Source organism: Lissotriton helveticus, chromosome 5_1, assembly GCF_964261635.1.
Source record: "Lissotriton helveticus chromosome 5_1, aLisHel1.1, whole genome shotgun sequence".
Lineage (NCBI taxonomy): Eukaryota > Metazoa > Chordata > Amphibia > Caudata > Salamandridae > Lissotriton > Lissotriton helveticus.
This window is the reverse complement of record NC_136065.1, coordinates 1,940,214,713-1,940,233,004: the sequence shown is the minus strand read 5'-3', so window position 1 is coordinate 1,940,233,004 and position 18,292 is coordinate 1,940,214,713. Positions and strand designations below refer to the sequence as shown.

The following is an 18,292-nucleotide window of genomic DNA, read 5'->3' as shown; positions in this document are numbered from 1 at the left end:
GTATAGAAGAGATGTTCAGTGAAGGCCATAAAGGTGACTCCCTGGCTGTCTTGGTTTGTGGAAACAATACTTGCATACAGCAAGTGACCTTGGATGTAATAGTCACTAGATATGAGATACCTGGCAAAATGCCACAGCAGCTGTGATCGTTGAACATGAGGTAACTACCATTTGAAAGTTGTCCAAAAATTGGATCAATCACTGCAGCTGGTGAGCCTTGTAGGTGACCGGATAAGTTGTTAGAGGAACCATCGCAGGCCCCGTGTAAATTAATACCCTGACAAAGGAGAGAACCGCTAAGTGCGTTTTCAGTTTGTACCGCTAGGAAGAAACACTTCACGTCCCCCACTCCAATAGTTGTGTGTGTGTATGGTAAATTCCAGGATGTCTTGATGTATTTTTTACCCAACCTTTCATATTTGCCTGCTGGTATGTGTTTTAGGCAATACTGAAAATGGAAAATTGTAACCGGCAGAGTGATTGTTCCATGTATTATCCATTCAGTAGCTGGTTTCTCTACTACCGTGAATGGTAATCTTTCCAGTTTTTCAATGCTCAGCACCGTATAGTCTGCTCCCCTTTGTGCCAGTTTGATCTGTTTATCAGTGAGATTGAATTCTGAAAACAGTAACGTAGTGTTGATTAAACGCCAAGGCACATAGCCTGCACGCAAGTTTTGGAGCGTCCAGCCTAATAGCATGATAGAGCATAATTGTGACTGACCATGTTGCAACATGACCAAGTCTTGTTCCCTGATGTCTATGGCAGAAGACACAATGCTGTCCAATGAATATATCCTGGATGACAGAGTGGTTAACCCATTGTCTACTACAGAGAGAGATTTCTCTAAATGAATACGATCAATTTCTTGTATTTGTTCTGCAGTCTTTGCTTGCGTAATCTTCCATATTTCGTTATATGCAGCATACATATTGGTATATATGAAACGTTTTTGACGCGGTCTTCTTGGTCCTAGCAGGAATTCCCTAAGGTCTGCACCATCTTTAAGTAAAGATAAGTGTTGTTTTACATCCTTTCAGGAATCGATCTTGACAGTTGTTTGTGTCTCTGGGCCAGAGCAACTATTTGTTCCAGTCTGGATCTGATTTATTGTGATGCAAAATATTATGTACGTCAAACTCCCCCGTGTAGTGCTATTACTTGCAGGCATAGGTATGGTCGGTGTGTTCATGTCTTTGATTTTGGCTAACCCAAGTGTCATTCAAAAACATAATTTGCTCAGGGATGTTACAGGCTCTAAACAAAGCTTCTACCCCCTGCACTTGCCAATCTTTTGAACCCCAGACAGTTCTCGTCTCAATGTTGTCTTTCCAAAAGTCGAAACCTTGGCTAGACAGTTGGACAATAAAGGCTGCAGAATAAATCTCTTTAGTATTAGTTAACTTACTTTTCATTACTGTTCTGTTCACATTTTTAAAGTAAAATGTTTCAGCATTGGATACATTGAACCCTGAAAAATATGGAAACTTATTCGCAAAAGTTTTTGAGCTACCCTTTGGAGGTGTAGGCAATGTTCCCATTGGTTATACATATATACATTCCTTGGCATTGCAGATTTGTGCACGAAATGATGACCATAATGGTTATAACAATACATTTGTTCATAGTCTGATGAACCTTCCAAATATTCATGATTTGTGAATACTGCAGACATCTCTAGATCAGACATCATATTATTAACAGTCTTGAAGTCCCAATCATCAGTAAAGGTACTAGAGGTTATAAAGTCACTTAATGAAATCTTGAATAAATGTGGAATCTTCAACAGCTCCGACGGGCCAAAAATGTAATATTCTGTTTTGTCCCAAGCTATACCATCAGGTAAAGGAACGGCTGTGATGTTCACTGATGACAAGTCTCTTTGTTCACGATGGGATGATTTGTGTGGTTTCAGAAGTAAGTTCACTTGTTTACTTGCTGTGTCCATTTTTACATATCTTCCATTTATCAGCATACCCAGAGTTATTACCAGAGCTAACCAAAGTAGAAGAAAAAAAATTCCCAACACAATCCAAAGTTCAATCCATGGTGAAACCATATAAGTATTTTCCAGGTGATGAAAAGTCTGTTGCTTGTTCTTTGAAAGTTCTTTCAGGTTCGCTGGGATCCATAGAAAACGTATCCAAGTTAATGAAGTATAGCCGGAGGCAGTTCTGTCAATGGTTGGAATTGCATCCGGATTTGTTGAAATCGCTGGAACCACTTGATCACTTGTTACGTTTCTGTAGACAGGTGTTTCAGGACGAACTGTTATTTGGGTCTCAAGAGGAACGAGTTCCATAGCTTTGTTGCTTAGTCCTTCTTTTCTCACTGCAGTTTCCCAAATGGTGATGAGTCTCTCAGTTTGAACCTCTTGCATTGTAGCTAGAGGAGTGCGTCTGCTACATTGGCGGAGTCCACTTGGCCTACTGCTTAGTATCGCCCACATTGTGTGGTTTGATCAGGTCGATGGGCACAAATCGGTTCTCCTTTTTACCAGCAAGGGGCGGCAGTATCACTGTTCTTGTTCCGTGGATTGCTAGGAAAGGTACTGGTTGTCTGTAAGAAGGCCCAAATTCCTTCTTGCCCGGGATCTTTTCTCTGGCTAGATCACCAAGCTTTGGTATCCAGACAGGTCTTGCTGGGACGGTTGGTTTTTCTCCGGTGGTGGTTGGCTTCAGGAGGACGTTGCTCTGTTTCAATCTTAATTCATTTAAGTCCTGTAAAACAGCCAAACAATCTTTGATATAAAATTTCTTATTTTCCACCACCGTTCTATGACAATCGAGGTATGGAACCAACATTCTTGTCCCAAATAGGACCTCATATGGAGGGACACCCCCTAGAGAACTTCTTGGCAAGTTAAGTGCACGTTGAACCCCAATCAGATGTTCGACCCGCCCATCACCGAACCTAATACCCTAGCTGTTATAGACTGATTTATGTCCCGGTTTTTTCTTTCCACAACAGAATTTCCCTCAGGATGGAATGGAGAAGAGTTCCGCAATTCAACCCCAAACTGGCAATGGCTTCTTTGTAAGCTTGAGAGCTAAACGCAGGACTCTGGTCAGAATGTAGCGTGCCTAGTGCGTATGTGCCGATAAAGACTTGCAAATCTTAGAGTTCGAGTGTCAGCCGAGCGCTGAGGCCACATCCAAAGGAACCTTGAAGTTAGTGTTTGTGGGACTGCATTCGTCCAATGGGATGCTTGCACGTATATAGTCTAATGCTGTCTAATAATGTGCTTCGTAATCAAAGCTGCTCCTTGTTCCATATTTGGAATGACCCTATCCCCCACTCCAGGGATTCGAGAAAATGGAAAGCTGTTCTCATCAATTATATATAGGCTGTCCGGAATTCGGTTAAAATCGAGTCTGCCCGAGAATACCCCACTGGTGTGAAAATCAGCTGACCCGGTTTAACCCGAGTGTCACTGATTTTCATTGCTATTGGACCACTTGCAGACTTCAGACCCCACGACGACAAGACGACTGAGGTGTCAGAGCGCTTTAAATGAGCGCCAGAGTGCAGGGGGCGAAGACAGACAGACAAGAGAATGGGGAGCCGAGGTGTGAAAGGCCAAAGGGCCAGAGCAACACCAGGCCCCCTGCCTGGTTCACGTGGGGGGAGAGGAGCCATTGTGCTCTGGCGTCAGTCTAACTGCAGCCGCACCTAAGTACTTCACAGGTACTTAACAAGGCTATCTTGTTTTTCACCCCTTCTTAGAGTGGGGAGCTTAGTGCCACCGGACAGAGTCATATTTGCACAGTTAAAACTTTCCATTATGTAAATTACAGCGCTTCTGCAGGCCTCACCTCCTCGTTTTTAAAATGTTTTATTTTTATGGGTTCAGCAGCTGAGCGCTGAGCATGCCAAACCACGCGCTGATGCAGCAGTCACCAGCGCCACACCAGCGAGTCCCCAAGTAGGCCTCCGAGCACCAGGCAGAGCCCTGCGGCCCATGCGAGTCCCCACTGCCAGCTCACCTTCCACAAGCATTGGTGAGCAGGACCCCGCATGCCGCCTCAGATCCAGTACTGTAGATCAGTGCCATCTGTAGTCCATTGTGCTAGTCCGGAATCTCCTTGCTGCCCGCACACCTGCCCAAATGAGGGCAAACAGTCAGCCAGCAGTCAGTGGCGGATTATTATACATTTTTAGTGGATTTTTATATAGCGATACCCAGAGGTATCGGAGCGCTTTACATGAGCGCCAGAGTGCAGGGGGCGAAGACAGACAAGAGAATGACAAACAGCCTCTGCCTTTGTTGCCTTCACATACACGCATGTTTTAAGTGCTGACTTGCGCTGCTTATGGGACTGTGCTGAGAATAACAAAGAGCAAGGCATGGGTGTATCAGCTGCTGCTCCACAATTCTAGCATTAAACAGAAGAATTCTGCATCGAGCGCATTAACCCACTGAGTTTTCTTTGAAACATGTCAAGTGCACCACTGTGTGTGTGTGTTTATTGTGCAGCCCTAACAACAAGGGAAGTTGCCTTTTCATAAGATCATAGGCGTTGTGAGTTCCAGAGCGAGGTCTGAAGTGGAGTGCTGCACACAACTCCAGGGGTACCGACAGGAGAGCCGTGACAAGTTCTGGGGGTGGCCGGGGCACAATGGCGAGTCTAGAACCGTTTTTAGGGGGGAGGGTTTTATATAGCGCACACAAAACCCTGAGGTATCAGAGCGCTATACATGAGCGCCAGAGTGCAGGGGGCGAAGACAGACGAGAGAATGACCAACAGCCTCTGCCTTTGTTGCCTTCACATACACGCATGTTTTAAGTGCTGACTTGCACTGCTTATGGGACTGTGCTGAGAATAACAAAGAGCAAGGCATGGGTGTATCAGCTACTGCTCCATAATTCTAGCATTAAACGGAAGAATTCTGCAGCGAGCGCATTAACCCACTGAGTTTTCTTTGACCAGAGATACAACTCACGAGTGATTCCTCTGTCCGAAGCTGCCCTACAGTGGAATGTCGTTCCTGAAGCCTCTCTAAGACCTGTTTCTTCCTCATATTGTTATTGTAATATCTTGTCTGTGAATGGTCTTTGCCGTAGGAAGAGAAGGTCTGTGGTGGATCGAAAACGTACATCAGTTTCTGTCTTGCTTTTTAATATCCCTGAGGCAGTGTGTGGTCATCGTCCTGTTGAGTTCTCACTACATGGCAAGGTGTTTACCTTGAGTGGGAGTTCTCACTGCATGGCTAGGTGTTGCCCTTCTGTCTGTCCACATGCATTACAGAGATGGATAGAGCAAAACAATTCTTCTCAACCCCCTGAGTGAAACAGATCTTCCTGGCTGCCACTTTTAGAGATAGTGGCAAATTAGGGATCAGTTCCGCTTGTGTTTTAATAGACCTTTGAATAACACTACATCCTATTTTTAAGCGTTTGCTTACTGTTTGTCTTTGACCAAGTCTTTCGATGGGGTGTTTTATATTCTTTTTGCAAGTGTGCTCGATCTTGTGCCACTCTAAGGGGGTCATTAGGATGGTGGATTTCCCGCATACTCCGGGCCGGCGGAAGCCACCGCCGGCCCGGAGTATGCGGGAAATCCGCAGAGGAGGCCTGAAAGACCCACCGCCAAATCAGGATGGCTGGTGGGTCTCCCAATCCGTCCGCCGCTTTTCCGCCGCGGTCGGAAGGCGACCACGGCGGAAAAGCAATAACATGGCTGGCGGTGTCTATCAGACACCGCCAGCCATATTAGGATGCAGGGTGAGTCATGCTTTTCCGCGGCGGCTTTTCCGCCGTGGAAAAGCATACGGACAGTCACTTTGGGGGCCCGTTGCGGGCCCCCTGGGTGAAGGTTGCGTGGGGGGTGCACATGGGGGGTACCTATGGTACCCCCCTGCCCTTGCGTGCACGAAGCGGCAGGCACCGCGCGGTGCCTGCCGCTTTGTGCATGCAAATGCACACCTTTCGTTTTTTGCATTGCGGCGGATGCTGCTTCAAGCAGCATCCGCCGCAATGTAAAACATACAGGATGTGACCGCCAGGGTGGCGGTCACATCCTAATTGCTATGGAGGGACCGCCGCTGCCCATGCGGACGGTCCCTCCAACTCAGGGGTGGCGGACGGACGCAAGTCCGTCCGCCATCCTAATCGGCCCCTATGTGTGGTACTTTGATCTACAGAGCAAGGGACCTCCTTTCGCTCCACCTCTGGTTCCCCCTCTTCCTTTGGGTGGAGTTGTACAAGGTACATTCTTGAGGCAAATTATTGGGGTCAGTTATCGGAAACAGCTGGTTCACAGTGCATTAGATTCATACACAATGAGTTGCAGATGGCCCGGGTCATTCATATTCCTGAGACAGGATTTGACCCAGTGCAAGTGATTGAAGGGATGGAGGCTTGGCAATAAACTTCTCCATTAGTTTTTGACTTGCACCAACATTGCAAGCTAGAAGTCGCCAGCCATCCATGGAATTTGTGTGTCACGCCCTCACCCCGTCTTCATCAGCTGGCCCTCATACAGTGAAAGATGTCTGAAATTGTTCCATCGTTCGTTTTGCAAATTACAATTTGAATTTAGTGTATTGCACATTGAGAATTCATCTGTGCCAAGCTTGCCACTTTTAAACATGCAATTTTTGTTGTTACATCTGGCTTTTACCTGCCTCTGAGGCCAACTTTCTCAAAGATATGAGCTCTTGATGTCTGATTCTGCTGATCCAGAGCATCTTTCCTATGCTGTTTGCGGAGAGTGCCTAGTTTCAGCAGTTAAGTAAGGTTATTTACGACTGCAAAGTGTCTTGACCTTGTTCATATTCAGCGAGTGCTTAATGCAAAGTCCATACATAAATCAAAAGTATATCGTTTAGGGAAACGTTAAGATTGAATTAAAGACCTATTGGTGTGAGACCGAGTCAGTCGGATATCAGGCTCCTGCCTTGAATGTAACTAACAATTTTCCATCCGTCCACATTTTTCAGAATCACTGAAGTGTTCGAGCATTGTCGTTGTTTACCTCACTGCCCATTAAAGAACGTTCTGACATTGTTTATTGCAACACAGAGTGCAGGGGGCGAAGACAGACAAGAGAATGGGGAGCCGAGGTGTGAAAGGCCAAAGGGCCAGAGCAACACCAGGCCCCCTGCCTGGCTCATGTGCGGGGGGGAGAGGAGCTATTGTGTTCTGGCGTCTGTCTAACTGCAGCCGCACCTAAGTACTTCACAGGTCTGTATACGACCATTTTACTTAACAAGGCTATCTTGTTTTTCACCCCTTCTTAGAGTGGGGAGCTTAGTGCCACCAGACAGAGTCAGTTTTGCACAGTTACAACTTGCAATGATGTAAGAATTTTATTGAAGGTTGGAAAGCACTTCACTCCTTTGCCATTACACTGGTTGGATGTATCCTGTAGGTTGACAGGAGATACTAGGCCTAGGGTGACCTGGTTTCAGTGCAATTTGTTAATGGGCGTGAGAACGCTGAAGATGTCATGTATGCACTTTTTGCAAGAGTCTTGGTGGCCAGAGTTGGCAAATGGTGTACTATCTGTTTTGGCTTTGCCAGTCTCAAGTGCTAATGTCGAGAGGGCCTTTTCACAAATAAAGTGTACATGGGAAAGAAAGAGAGAATGCAAATGACCAAAGATTCACTGAAGAAATATTGTATTGTGTACTACAATAAATTTGACTTGTAAAAATTTATTTGGACATCATATACACTGTACATAGACTGGCTATATACCATGCACCAATTAAGAAAGCAAGCAATAATAAAAGCAAAGCGTACCATAAACACCGGTAAAACACCATTTCAGTTGTTTTTTATGGCGCGAAAATGAGTAACCACTGAAAAGCACTGTTTTTTCGAGGTATTGAAATCACTGGAAAACACTGAAAAAACACCACCAGAATTTACCAAAAATAGAAACTGAATACAGGAAAGCCTAATTATATATGAGTATTTGAGTGGATAGTTTTGAGGTAACGCTGCACCGCTGCCTTTGCTTGTAGCATTGACAGCCAGTATTATTTCACTGTCTATTTTCGTTTTTGAACGAGTGATTGCAGCTACGCAAGCCGTTTGCACAGCCAATCAGCCAGTGAATTCCCTTCAACGTGAACGCCATCAAGTTGATGACTCAACGTGTGTATTATATGAGTGTTATGCAGTCCGTTTCGCAACTGAACTAATTGTTCCCAAAGCGTTTTGTGCTTAATTGTGCCACCTTTTGCATCTTTGAAACCGTTTTGAAGCCAATTCTGTAAATATTCATTGTAAGATTGAACACAATAGAAAGAATCGGACGCTATGAGTGTGGGGAATTTGCTATACGTATTTTCAAGTGCCATGATGAATGCTTGTAATTCAGCTCGTTGAGCTGTACAATCTCCTAAAGATTGCGTTTTCATGACCATTTGGCATCGGGCATGTGACCTTTAACGCTCGCGCATGCTGCACTATAAGCTTGCTTAACCCCCGTAGCGGGTTGTGCAGATCCATCTGTATAAATTATACATTCATACTCTTCTAGAGGCAGAATTTCAGTCGGCAGAGGACATTCTTGTTCGTATTGCAGGAATTCTTGTGTTTTCAAACAAGGATCAAAAACGTATTCAACATCAGTTGCAGCAAGAGAATTAACCCATTGTATCCATCTTGGATGTAAAGCTTTAGCATTTGGAATGCTCGCTTTAGTCACTGCCTCCAAGACTGGTACAGGGATTACGACCATAATGCGTTTTCCCTGAGCTAGGGCTCTTTCTTTTGCTACAGCGGTTTGAAATGCTGTCCAAGTTTTTTCTGTAGAAGTGAATTTCATTTCTGCTTGTGTGTACAAATGTGATTTGTACGCTATTGGTACTTTTTTCACCTTAGTTAAAAGTTAAGTAGTGGAATCCGCATTGACCCGGAATTATTCGGATCACTAAGTTGCGTACATTTACGCGTGGTTGTACATTTTTTGTTGCTAACATGTCTGTCTGTAGTGAACGTAAAATTTCTGGGTGTTTTTGTGTCCAATTTATTGTTTTAAAATCAGGTTTGATTAATTATTAGAGAGGTTTAACCCTTTCTCCGTAGTTTAGAATGTACGTTCTTCTGAAATTCAGGAAACCTAGAATCGACTGTAAGTTTTTAAGCGTTTTTGGAGGTTGGAGCAGTGCACGCTTTTCAAAAAAATTGGCTGCCAGGCTTTTGCCTTCACTTGATAACTCATATCCTAGGAAAAGGACGTTGAGATGGGCAATTCTTGATTTCTTAAAGTTGCATTTGTACCCTTCGAAGGCGGAGCCCAGTATAATGGTGTTCACCCTGTTCGAGTGCCTATCCAGGTAATCGTCTGTCAGATAGATATCCTCGACATTTGACAATGCCTCGTCATCATAAGTTTGTAGTAACTCTGTTACCCTTGCTGAAAATAACCTCAAACTATTCTTGAATCCTTGAGGGAGATGACAGAACTGACCCTGTGTCCCTATTATTGAGAAAGCGGTCAAATACCTACTTTCAGGTGCAATGTTTTGACAAAAGAAACCGTTAGAAATATCTAATGTGGTTTTATATTTTTTACGCACAATGTTATTCATTAATGCTGTACTGTGTGCATTTTGCACTGCAAATGTTTTGCAACAAGTGTTTAAATGTCTGTAATCCAAAACTAGAAAATATGTATTGTCTGGTTTGGAGACAGGAAACAAAGAATTGTTCATTGATGAGGTGCATGTTTCAATCACCCCCGGTATTCAAGTTGATCTAAGATCTCCCTGACCTGTCTTTTAGCTTCTTGCTTAACTGGATACTGCCTTTGTGCAGTTGGTTATTTTTTTTTTAACTCGATCTTGTGATGAGGTGAATCCTCATCCCATCCTACATGATTCTTATATAATGCTGGGGCTTGGGCAGCTGCCCATTTCCTGGCATAAGTATATTTCAAACGTACTGGAATATGATTGAAGAAGGCTGGCATAATGATGTCTTCGCCATGTGGGCACTCCCTGACAAATTCTGGTGGCCTGTCTTGTTCAGCTAGAACTATATCATAACCCTTAGAAAGTCGCTCTCAAAAGAGTGCTTTCACTTTTCTTGGTATATCTCCCTCCATCCTGAGTTATTTCATATAACCTATGTGGAGAACTAACCCTGGTGTCTGCAGTATCAACTTGAATGTCCTCATTCAAGTCCACTGTCTCCAGAAGTCCCTTCAGGTTCTGGCTAGCTATTGACACTTCTGCTGCGCTGTCCAGCATTGTCTGAACCCATTCTCCGTTCTTGAGTTGTGTCCTCAAGATCCTCGGCATGTCTGATTTTTAGTCCTGCTACCTTCTTTTTGGTGTATTGAGGCTTTGGTTTGCTTTTCTGAACGTGTTGATTGTCTTTGGACTTCACACGTTCTTCCTTGTTGTCTGACCGTCCTCTTCTTTCGGATGTCTGTGATGATATCTGAAAGGTATGGGAGAAACGTGTATCAGTGTCTTGATACCTGTCAGGTTTTCTCAAATTATCCCTATTTCTGAGGTTATACCTCCTTTCAGAGGTCTCCTTTTGAGGAGACCTACTTCGGGAATGAGAACGCTTCTCTTTGGAAGTTTGTTTGCTATTTTCCCACTTCTTTTTAGAAGATGTAGGAATGTTTTTAGTAAAGTCCTTTACAGGACTTTCAGACCGTTGTGGTTTCACTGGTTTCCCACCCAGACTGTTTCCGCCTAATTCTTCATAGGATTTTTCAATTATTCTGGCTAGTTCTTGTGGTTGTTCTGTTACATCAAATCCCATTAATTTCTGGCGGATCACCACTGATGCTGCTTCTCCTTTAAAATTAGATAATATTATTGATGAGACCTGAGTAAAATTTTTCAGCAATTTCATACCTAAATTTAGAGCAGGCTCTGCCCCGTATTAGTTTTGAATCTGTTTCAGGACGTCAGGTATTACCGCCATAGACGGAACACCATGTGTTTTAGTGTAGATAGCAGCAAAGACTGTGCCCCAAGTGGTGCAGTCTTCCAGACGTGGTGTGATCCCCATCGGTAAACAGATAGTTAGAATTCTGTGTTTCTCATGAGGGCTTGTATTAGGAAATACTGCTTTGATTTGAGTCATTTTGTGAGCTATCCAGAATGGAATTTGTTAACATTTTGCAGGTAATTTACCCATGACTGCATGTAAAGTCTGTGGTGTAATTTTTTGTGTATTCCCCTGGTGAGAGGTTTGTTGTGGAATAACTATTGGGGGTTGGACTGTGAGAGTCCGCATGACATATTGAACCAATTGTCTGTAGATTTTGATTAACTCTTTGAGTTGAGTGAGTAATTCTACGTCTGTCATGTCTTCGATTTCAGGATGAGGTGTGTAACCTGCTAAAACCGGCCATGTTGCTCCTGGTCTACCTAGTGGACCGAGCCTGGTAATGTGATTTAAATGTTTTAGGGCGCCTTTAAACCAGAGCTCATGCTCCTGGTATGTGAGTGGAATTTCAATATCCTCTAAAGGCATATATTCCTCTGGTGGATCATCTTCTTTGCAGAAGTGAAACATATATGTTACTGGATTTGATTCAGGGAATAGTATCCATGAGTAGAATAACTCTGGCTGGTGATATTCTTGTGCCTCTGTCACAAAAACTGCTCTACTACCTCTTGATGTTAGGCCATGTTTGATAAGTTTTAGAGTGATGGCTCTCCTTAAATTTGGAGGAATGATTATAGCATTATCGTCGGTTTCTTGGACACCTGTTAAGTTAAAAGCTGGTACGGTGTTGTCGCCTGTAGCTCCACCGACTTCGGTGTTGTCGTTATTAGACATTGTTTAATAAAAAATGTAGAGCAAGTTTCAAGGGAACAAAGATAAGGTGCACAATATTTTGTAACACTGTATCCTTCAACGTTGAACAAACCAAAAAGCTAATACATAGGATTTTCGTCCTACTCAGCTAAGGCGGATATTATCCGTTACCCACTCCAGACGTCTATTGGAGTATTATGAGTAGGGGGTCTCTGAGAAAAGAGTTACTTCAGTATCTAACGTTAAATTAGTGCCCTACCAAACCATGTAGCTTAGTTCCTATATCCCTGATAGGCTCTGAGCATTGGAATAATATACACTATAGATTTGACATAGGACTGAGGTCAGTATGTCTCTATCGAGTACATTAAACTTAATTACTTTTGTGTGCCAGCTAACTCAGAGGTCACTAGAAACTTCTTGAATGAACAAGAAGGGATTCGTTTCTGACAACCGCATTAACATGACAACTTTGTTTCCCTTAGAGTCGGATCATAATCTTCAGAGTTGTGGAAACAATAGATTACAGTTTCACTCAGTCAATCGTGCATGCTTAGTTTCTACAGAGTTGCACAGAAATAGAGAGACGGCGTTTCAATAAAAGGGTTTATTGAACAGTCTTATTTCTCATGCAAGAGATATGAGCTGCTACAATTGTAAGACAGAATGCAAAGTATAATACGTACAGCGTTAGCAGTACTATAAAATAATACTGTAATAGCATGGTCTGTTGCTATGACATATATAAAAATACATACATAAATAACACAGGCTAAAATACTCAACTGGTGCTTCTAAAATAATCCTACCCCAGTGTACCTAACCTAAGTGTAGTACAAGGGTAGAACTAGGTGCTGTTTAGCTATAGTTTAGTTGTAGCTAAAGTTTAGTTTTATTTTCGCCAAGAGTTGCCAAAAGTTTCTCTAGGTTTAAATCAGCTCCATAATGAGAGAGGTTGGCATCTCTTTCCTAGGACTCGATCCCTAACACCCCGCAAGGGGAGTCCAAAACACTGAGCGGGATTCTCGACGAGGAGGATGACAGTGCGTCAGTTGGGGACTTGACTTCCTTCGGGACTTGCTGTGGCGAGCCGCGTCGTGCAGGTAGGTAGCCAAACCGCATCGTGTCTTGCCATAGCAAGTGAAGGTATATTTATACCTTGAAGGTGTTTAGGAATGCCAGTATTGACGTTCAAGACGGGCATATAAACGTCATGAATGAACCCCTAAGCAATAAATGTTCATGCATAATAAATGAGGTCTTGGCGAAATCAATATCCAGGCAAGGGGAAGTCCTAAAGGCTTAAGAGTCTGGTTTTCCAAGAACTCGTTTGATGAAGAGGATCCGATGTAGTTGACCATGCCTGTATTTGGTTAGCATGATCAATGCCTAAATAAGGGCTGAATTTATATGCCTAAATAAGGGCAATGTGAATTGTACCTATATAAGGGCATGAATCGGGAAATCTATACACAGTATCTAAATCGATACACAACACAGATATTTAATTTTTGAGTACATATCCGACTACAATCCCTCTTTGAGGAATGCAGCCGGACGACAAGACAATGGTAAATAAGCAAAGAACAATGTGGTGTCTTTTTTTTTTTTTTTTTTGGTCCTGCATTTTGGCTGTACTCATGATAATTACTTCTTACAAGTTAAGAATATTGTAATCTGTTCAATTTTAAAATCGTTTTTAGTTTTTCAGAAGGTCCACAGACTGCCCTTTTAATGCTACCATTGTTTAAGTCTGGCACTTTTGAAGTGATTGTGTGTAGAAGATGGATGCTGGTGCGCAGTCTGGGGCAGTGTTTTCGTTCATTCGAATAAGCTGCTTCACTTCGCCTTTGCCAGGTATAAACTCAGTGTTCCATCACACAAATATTCCATGTATTTGCGTGTACCGAGTGTAATGCAATGGCTGCGCTGCCACCTCCGGAAAAGAGGTGAATCTCTAGGTCCATAACCTTGCAACAATCCATGGAAAAGACAGCGTACAAAAGATGTACTCTGGATTCAATATTAATGACCCCCTGTGTAAGGGTTTCATCTTTTCTATTTTAACGTATATGTTGTGTTAACATTAAGGGACTATGTGTTAAAAAAAAGTGTGGTGATGTGCTAGTGCACTATTGGTATTTTTCCTTACTACCACGTAATAGCTACTTTGCTCTTGAGTTGAGGGTGGCTTTGCACTTCAGCCGAATCGCATGTGGCCCGGACTGTTCCCCATTAAGGCCTCTACAGGCAACTACCTTACAGTGCCAACAAAAATTGCCACAAAATGGTGTCAGAATGCATCACATTTCCTCTAAAACAACTTATTTTTTGATAGAAGAGAGCCAGCTGCTTTTTTTAAATTGGTCGTATCGCAGCTGCTTCTGAAACCGCCAAACACAAAATGCCCATAGCTTTAACAGCAACACTGGAAAAGGTATTATGTCCACACATATGCTGTCGATCAGAAGCTTCTAAGGAAAAGCCCCTGATCACTGAAACTCACACATCCAATGTTTTGGCATGTGTTAACCATACCACAAAAAGGCATCCGACCTCCCTTCTGTGGCCCGTCCATCCATGTCCCCCATTTTCCATTGATGTGTTTCAGTTCCGACACTTGAAAGCAGCAGCACTTGAATGTTTCCTGCGTTGCTACAATTTCAGGCATCTATAGGATATTTGTAGCAGTTGGAGGGATTTGCTGCTTACATTTCTCCAAAACAAACCAGTTTGCTGCCGCTTATACGGTCCCAAAGGCGAGACCTATTGGCTATGCAAATGCTTGTTTTTTATGTTGAAGGTTCCAAACTCTAAAGTATCCGGATAGGAACTTGATGTTTCTGTCTGTCTTTTGTGGATTCTTCAGGTAAAGCAGTAGTTGTGATAATGCAGTTATTGAATCATATACTCAGCCTTAGGGGAATTTTATAAGATTTGTTTTAGCCTTGTTTACTATCTAGCAGTTTTGTAAAATGTCAACATGTCGCCTTGCAACCACTAGTGATTTAGAGGGCATTCCCAACTCTGATTGCAGTAACAGGATTTTCTCTCTCTTCCGGTTACCTTCCTTATTGAAGTATTGCCTCTAATTTTGACACGGTGTTCCTAAGTTGTACCAAAGGTATGCAAGTTGTGCTCTGTTTAGATGAGGGGGGGTCACTGTACAAAATGTCATATGCTATAACTCATATGTTACATGTACACTTCTGTTCCTCTTACAAATGTCTTAATCGTTATCTGGTTTGTATGGGAGAACCTGGTGCTGTCAGATCCTGCTGCATAGATGGCATTTTTTGGTCCCCTGTAGATATTGCAGTCGTATTCTTGCCAGGATTGAGGTGCTGTTGTTCCCTTGAAATTTATCCTCAATGCACTTACTTACACCTTTTTTGCTTTTAGTATTTCTTTTACTTCTTTGCTACCACTATATTCTATGTTTTAATAACAGCATTTGGGCAAATTGTTTTTTTAAATTCCCAAATTAACCTCCGTATAATTTGTGTTCTTAGGATTTTAACCCTCACTTTGTGGGCATGGAGGTTGGTACCATTTAGGTATAGAGATAGGAAGGGCGGTGTACCATAGGATATTTTTGGAGAATTCAACTTAGGTAAGTAGGGAAGAAATGGTGTGAGGCTTTGGAGCATGAACGGGTTATTTGGTTTTTAACAGGATCTGGTTACTGGCTTACATGACTATCATATTACATGTTTACTTGAATCACAGGCTGAATTTAAATCTAGCGCCCTCTATTTTTTCACATTGGTTTGATCCTGGGGGGAACATACAATATCTTAAAAAGCTGTCATGTGCTAATATCTGTCTTTGTAAGTCTGTTTATGTTGGTCATTACTAATATGATCTGTTTTTTTTTTTTTTAGGATTCCCAGCCTTCTCCATTAGCCCTTCTTGCAGCAACATGTAGCAGAATTGGTCCCCCTGTAGTGGAAGAAGCAGTTGCACCCCCAGTTCCTTCCCACCCAACACCTCGAAAATTGGTACCCATAAAACCGGCACCTATCCAAGGCAAAGGCGGCTTTGGACTTCTCGCCTCCAAAGGAAATGTTATTCAGCTCCAGAACACTCAGCTGGGTACAGCTTACCCCACCGGACAGCTGGTCTTTACTATTCAAAACCAACCTGTGCTAAGTAAGGGAGCATTCACAACTAATAGCCTGCAGTACCAAGGAGTGCCACAGGCTGGGCAAACCTTCCAACTGCAGCAGAACCTTGCAAATCAGATTCAGCTAATCTCTGGTACCAACCAGACCATAAGCACCACCACTAAACATGTGCCTATCAAACCGTCTCACACACCCAAAATCGAGGTGGGATCAGCCTCCTTGCAGGGTGTCATCAACATGAAGACATCTGACGGATCCACCATCACCCTACCTCTCAGTAACCTCATTGGGGACCACAGCACTCAGTCTCATTATATCACTGACAGTCCACCATTGCAGACAACGAAGCCCAATAAAAAGACAAGGAAAAAAGTAATGGCACTACCGGCCATGTCACCTACAACGAACATTGGCGATCAAGTGGAGACAGTGCTGATCGAAACGACGGCCGAAAACATTATCCAAGCAGGCAACAATGTGTTGATTGTTCAGGGTCAGGGCCAAGGCCAGCCGACCATGATGCAGCAGATGCAACTTGTGCAGCCCAAGCAGGAGCCACAGGTGGTGCATATCCCTCAGCAAGCACTGCGTGTTGTCCAGGCAGCATCTGCAACCCTCCCAGCAATTCCACAGAAGGCGCAGCAAACCTTTCAGGTTCAGCAAGCCGAATCAGTGCCCTCCCAGGTAAGTACTCCGAGGGGATTGGTAGTGACGTGGTTTGTTGTTAGTGATCAATGTAAGGGTTCAAGAAATCTTCTCCAGTCAGGGAATGTGTTCTAGGCTTAGGGAGGTGGAGAGGTAGGAAAGATGATGTATTGTATGGGTTGGAGTGAAGGCGACTGATTGTACAAAGAATGTAGTGTAGTATATTTAAATAAGGTCACCTAAATGTTTTACTCTGGCAGGCTCCTTTTTAGGTGTTTTGTGCAGACAGTGTTACTGTCTGCACACATTATATCCATTAGTGTGAGCTTTAGGTCTGTTCTTTTCACATTTTTCATTGACTTTTCAACAAGGAGTTATTTCTCATATCCGTAATATCATGAATGTCATTGACTGAACTGCCCCCGGACCCTTCTTACCAGCTAACGGGCTAAGCCACACTATTTACTGTGGAGAAAGAGGGTTGGGGAGAAAGAAAGGTGCTAGTACCGGCTGCATGTCCTTTGCTCTGAATTGCTTGACTGACATCCTCTGCTTAGTGTAATCTGCAGTTTCTGCCATCAGCTAACTACTCTTCTGGAGAAGTGTGGCTCACTGGTTAGAGGAGGCAGACCTGGAAGCAGAGGTCAGCCCGGGACCAGGGTTCAATTCCCGGCTCGGCGGGGCTTGAGTCCTAAAATGTCCATGGACTCGACAATTCTTACTCCGGTGCCTACTCGATTCACGGGTTCACACTCTGCGACTCTGGGCAATAGCTTGCTTAATCTCCACAACGGCCCCTCGCGGCGGGATGCCTGGCTTTCACCTTGCGGATACCCTGCCGGGGTTATCTCACAGGGGAATACCAGGACGGGTTTCCTAAGCATTATTTACAACAAGGGGTGGTGATGGACAGAGTCTCTGAATTAAGCAGAGTACTCTCACCCAGTCAAGAGATCAGGGCTAGATCCAACACCGTTTTTTAGCTCATTGCACCATCCCAGTTTCAGAACCTGGCTGTATGCAAATTAGTCTGTCCCTGGCCCAGTGCATCATGGGAACAGGGCAGACCAGACTACAAAAGCCAATTCTTACACTGGGAAGGAAACAAGCTTCCGGGGACCGGTTTCTGGCATTCCAGCCGTCTTCGGCCCGGCTTGCTTGAATCCTGATGGTGCAATGAGCAAGGGACTCACATCTGAGTATACCCTTCCACGCTTAGGGTGGACAAAATTATTTACAACAAGGGGTGGTGATGGACAGAGTCTCTGAATTAAGCAGAGTACTCTCACCCAGTCAAGAGATCAGGGCTAGATCCAACACCGTTTTTTAGCTCATTGCACCATCCCAGTTTCAGAACCTGGCTGTATGCAAATTAGTCTGTCCCTGGCCCAGTGCATCATGGGAACAGGGCAGACCAGACTACAAAAGCCAATTCTTACACTGGGAAGGAAACAAGCTTCCGGGGACCGGTTTCTGGCATTCCAGCCGTCTTCGGCCCGGCTTGCTTGAATCCTGATGGTGCAATGAGCAAGGGACTCACATCTGAGTATACCCTTCCACGCTTAGGGTGGACAAAATTATTTACAACAAGGGGTGGTGATGGACAGAGTCTCTGAATTAAGCAGAGTACTCTCACCCAGTCAAGAGATCAGGGCTAGATCCAACACCGTTTTTTAGCTCATTGCACCATCCCAGTTTCAGAACCTGGCTGTATGCAAATTAGTCTGTCCCTGGCCCAGTGCATCATGGGAACAGGGCAGACCAGACTACAAAAGCCAAT

General features: G+C 43.8%; 1 protein-coding gene across 1 annotated transcript in view; it reads left to right on the top strand.

The window, feature by feature from the left end:
- The window catches only part of SP2 (Sp2 transcription factor), a 188,581-nt gene that overhangs the window by 54,811 nt on the left and 115,478 nt on the right, over window positions 1–18,292 (top strand). The window contains exon 3 of the mRNA XM_078645580.1: window positions 15,625–16,551. Within this exon, the coding sequence (XP_078501706.1) occupies window positions 15,625–16,551 (927 nt within the window). The remainder of the gene's footprint in view (window positions 1–15,624; window positions 16,552–18,292) is intronic.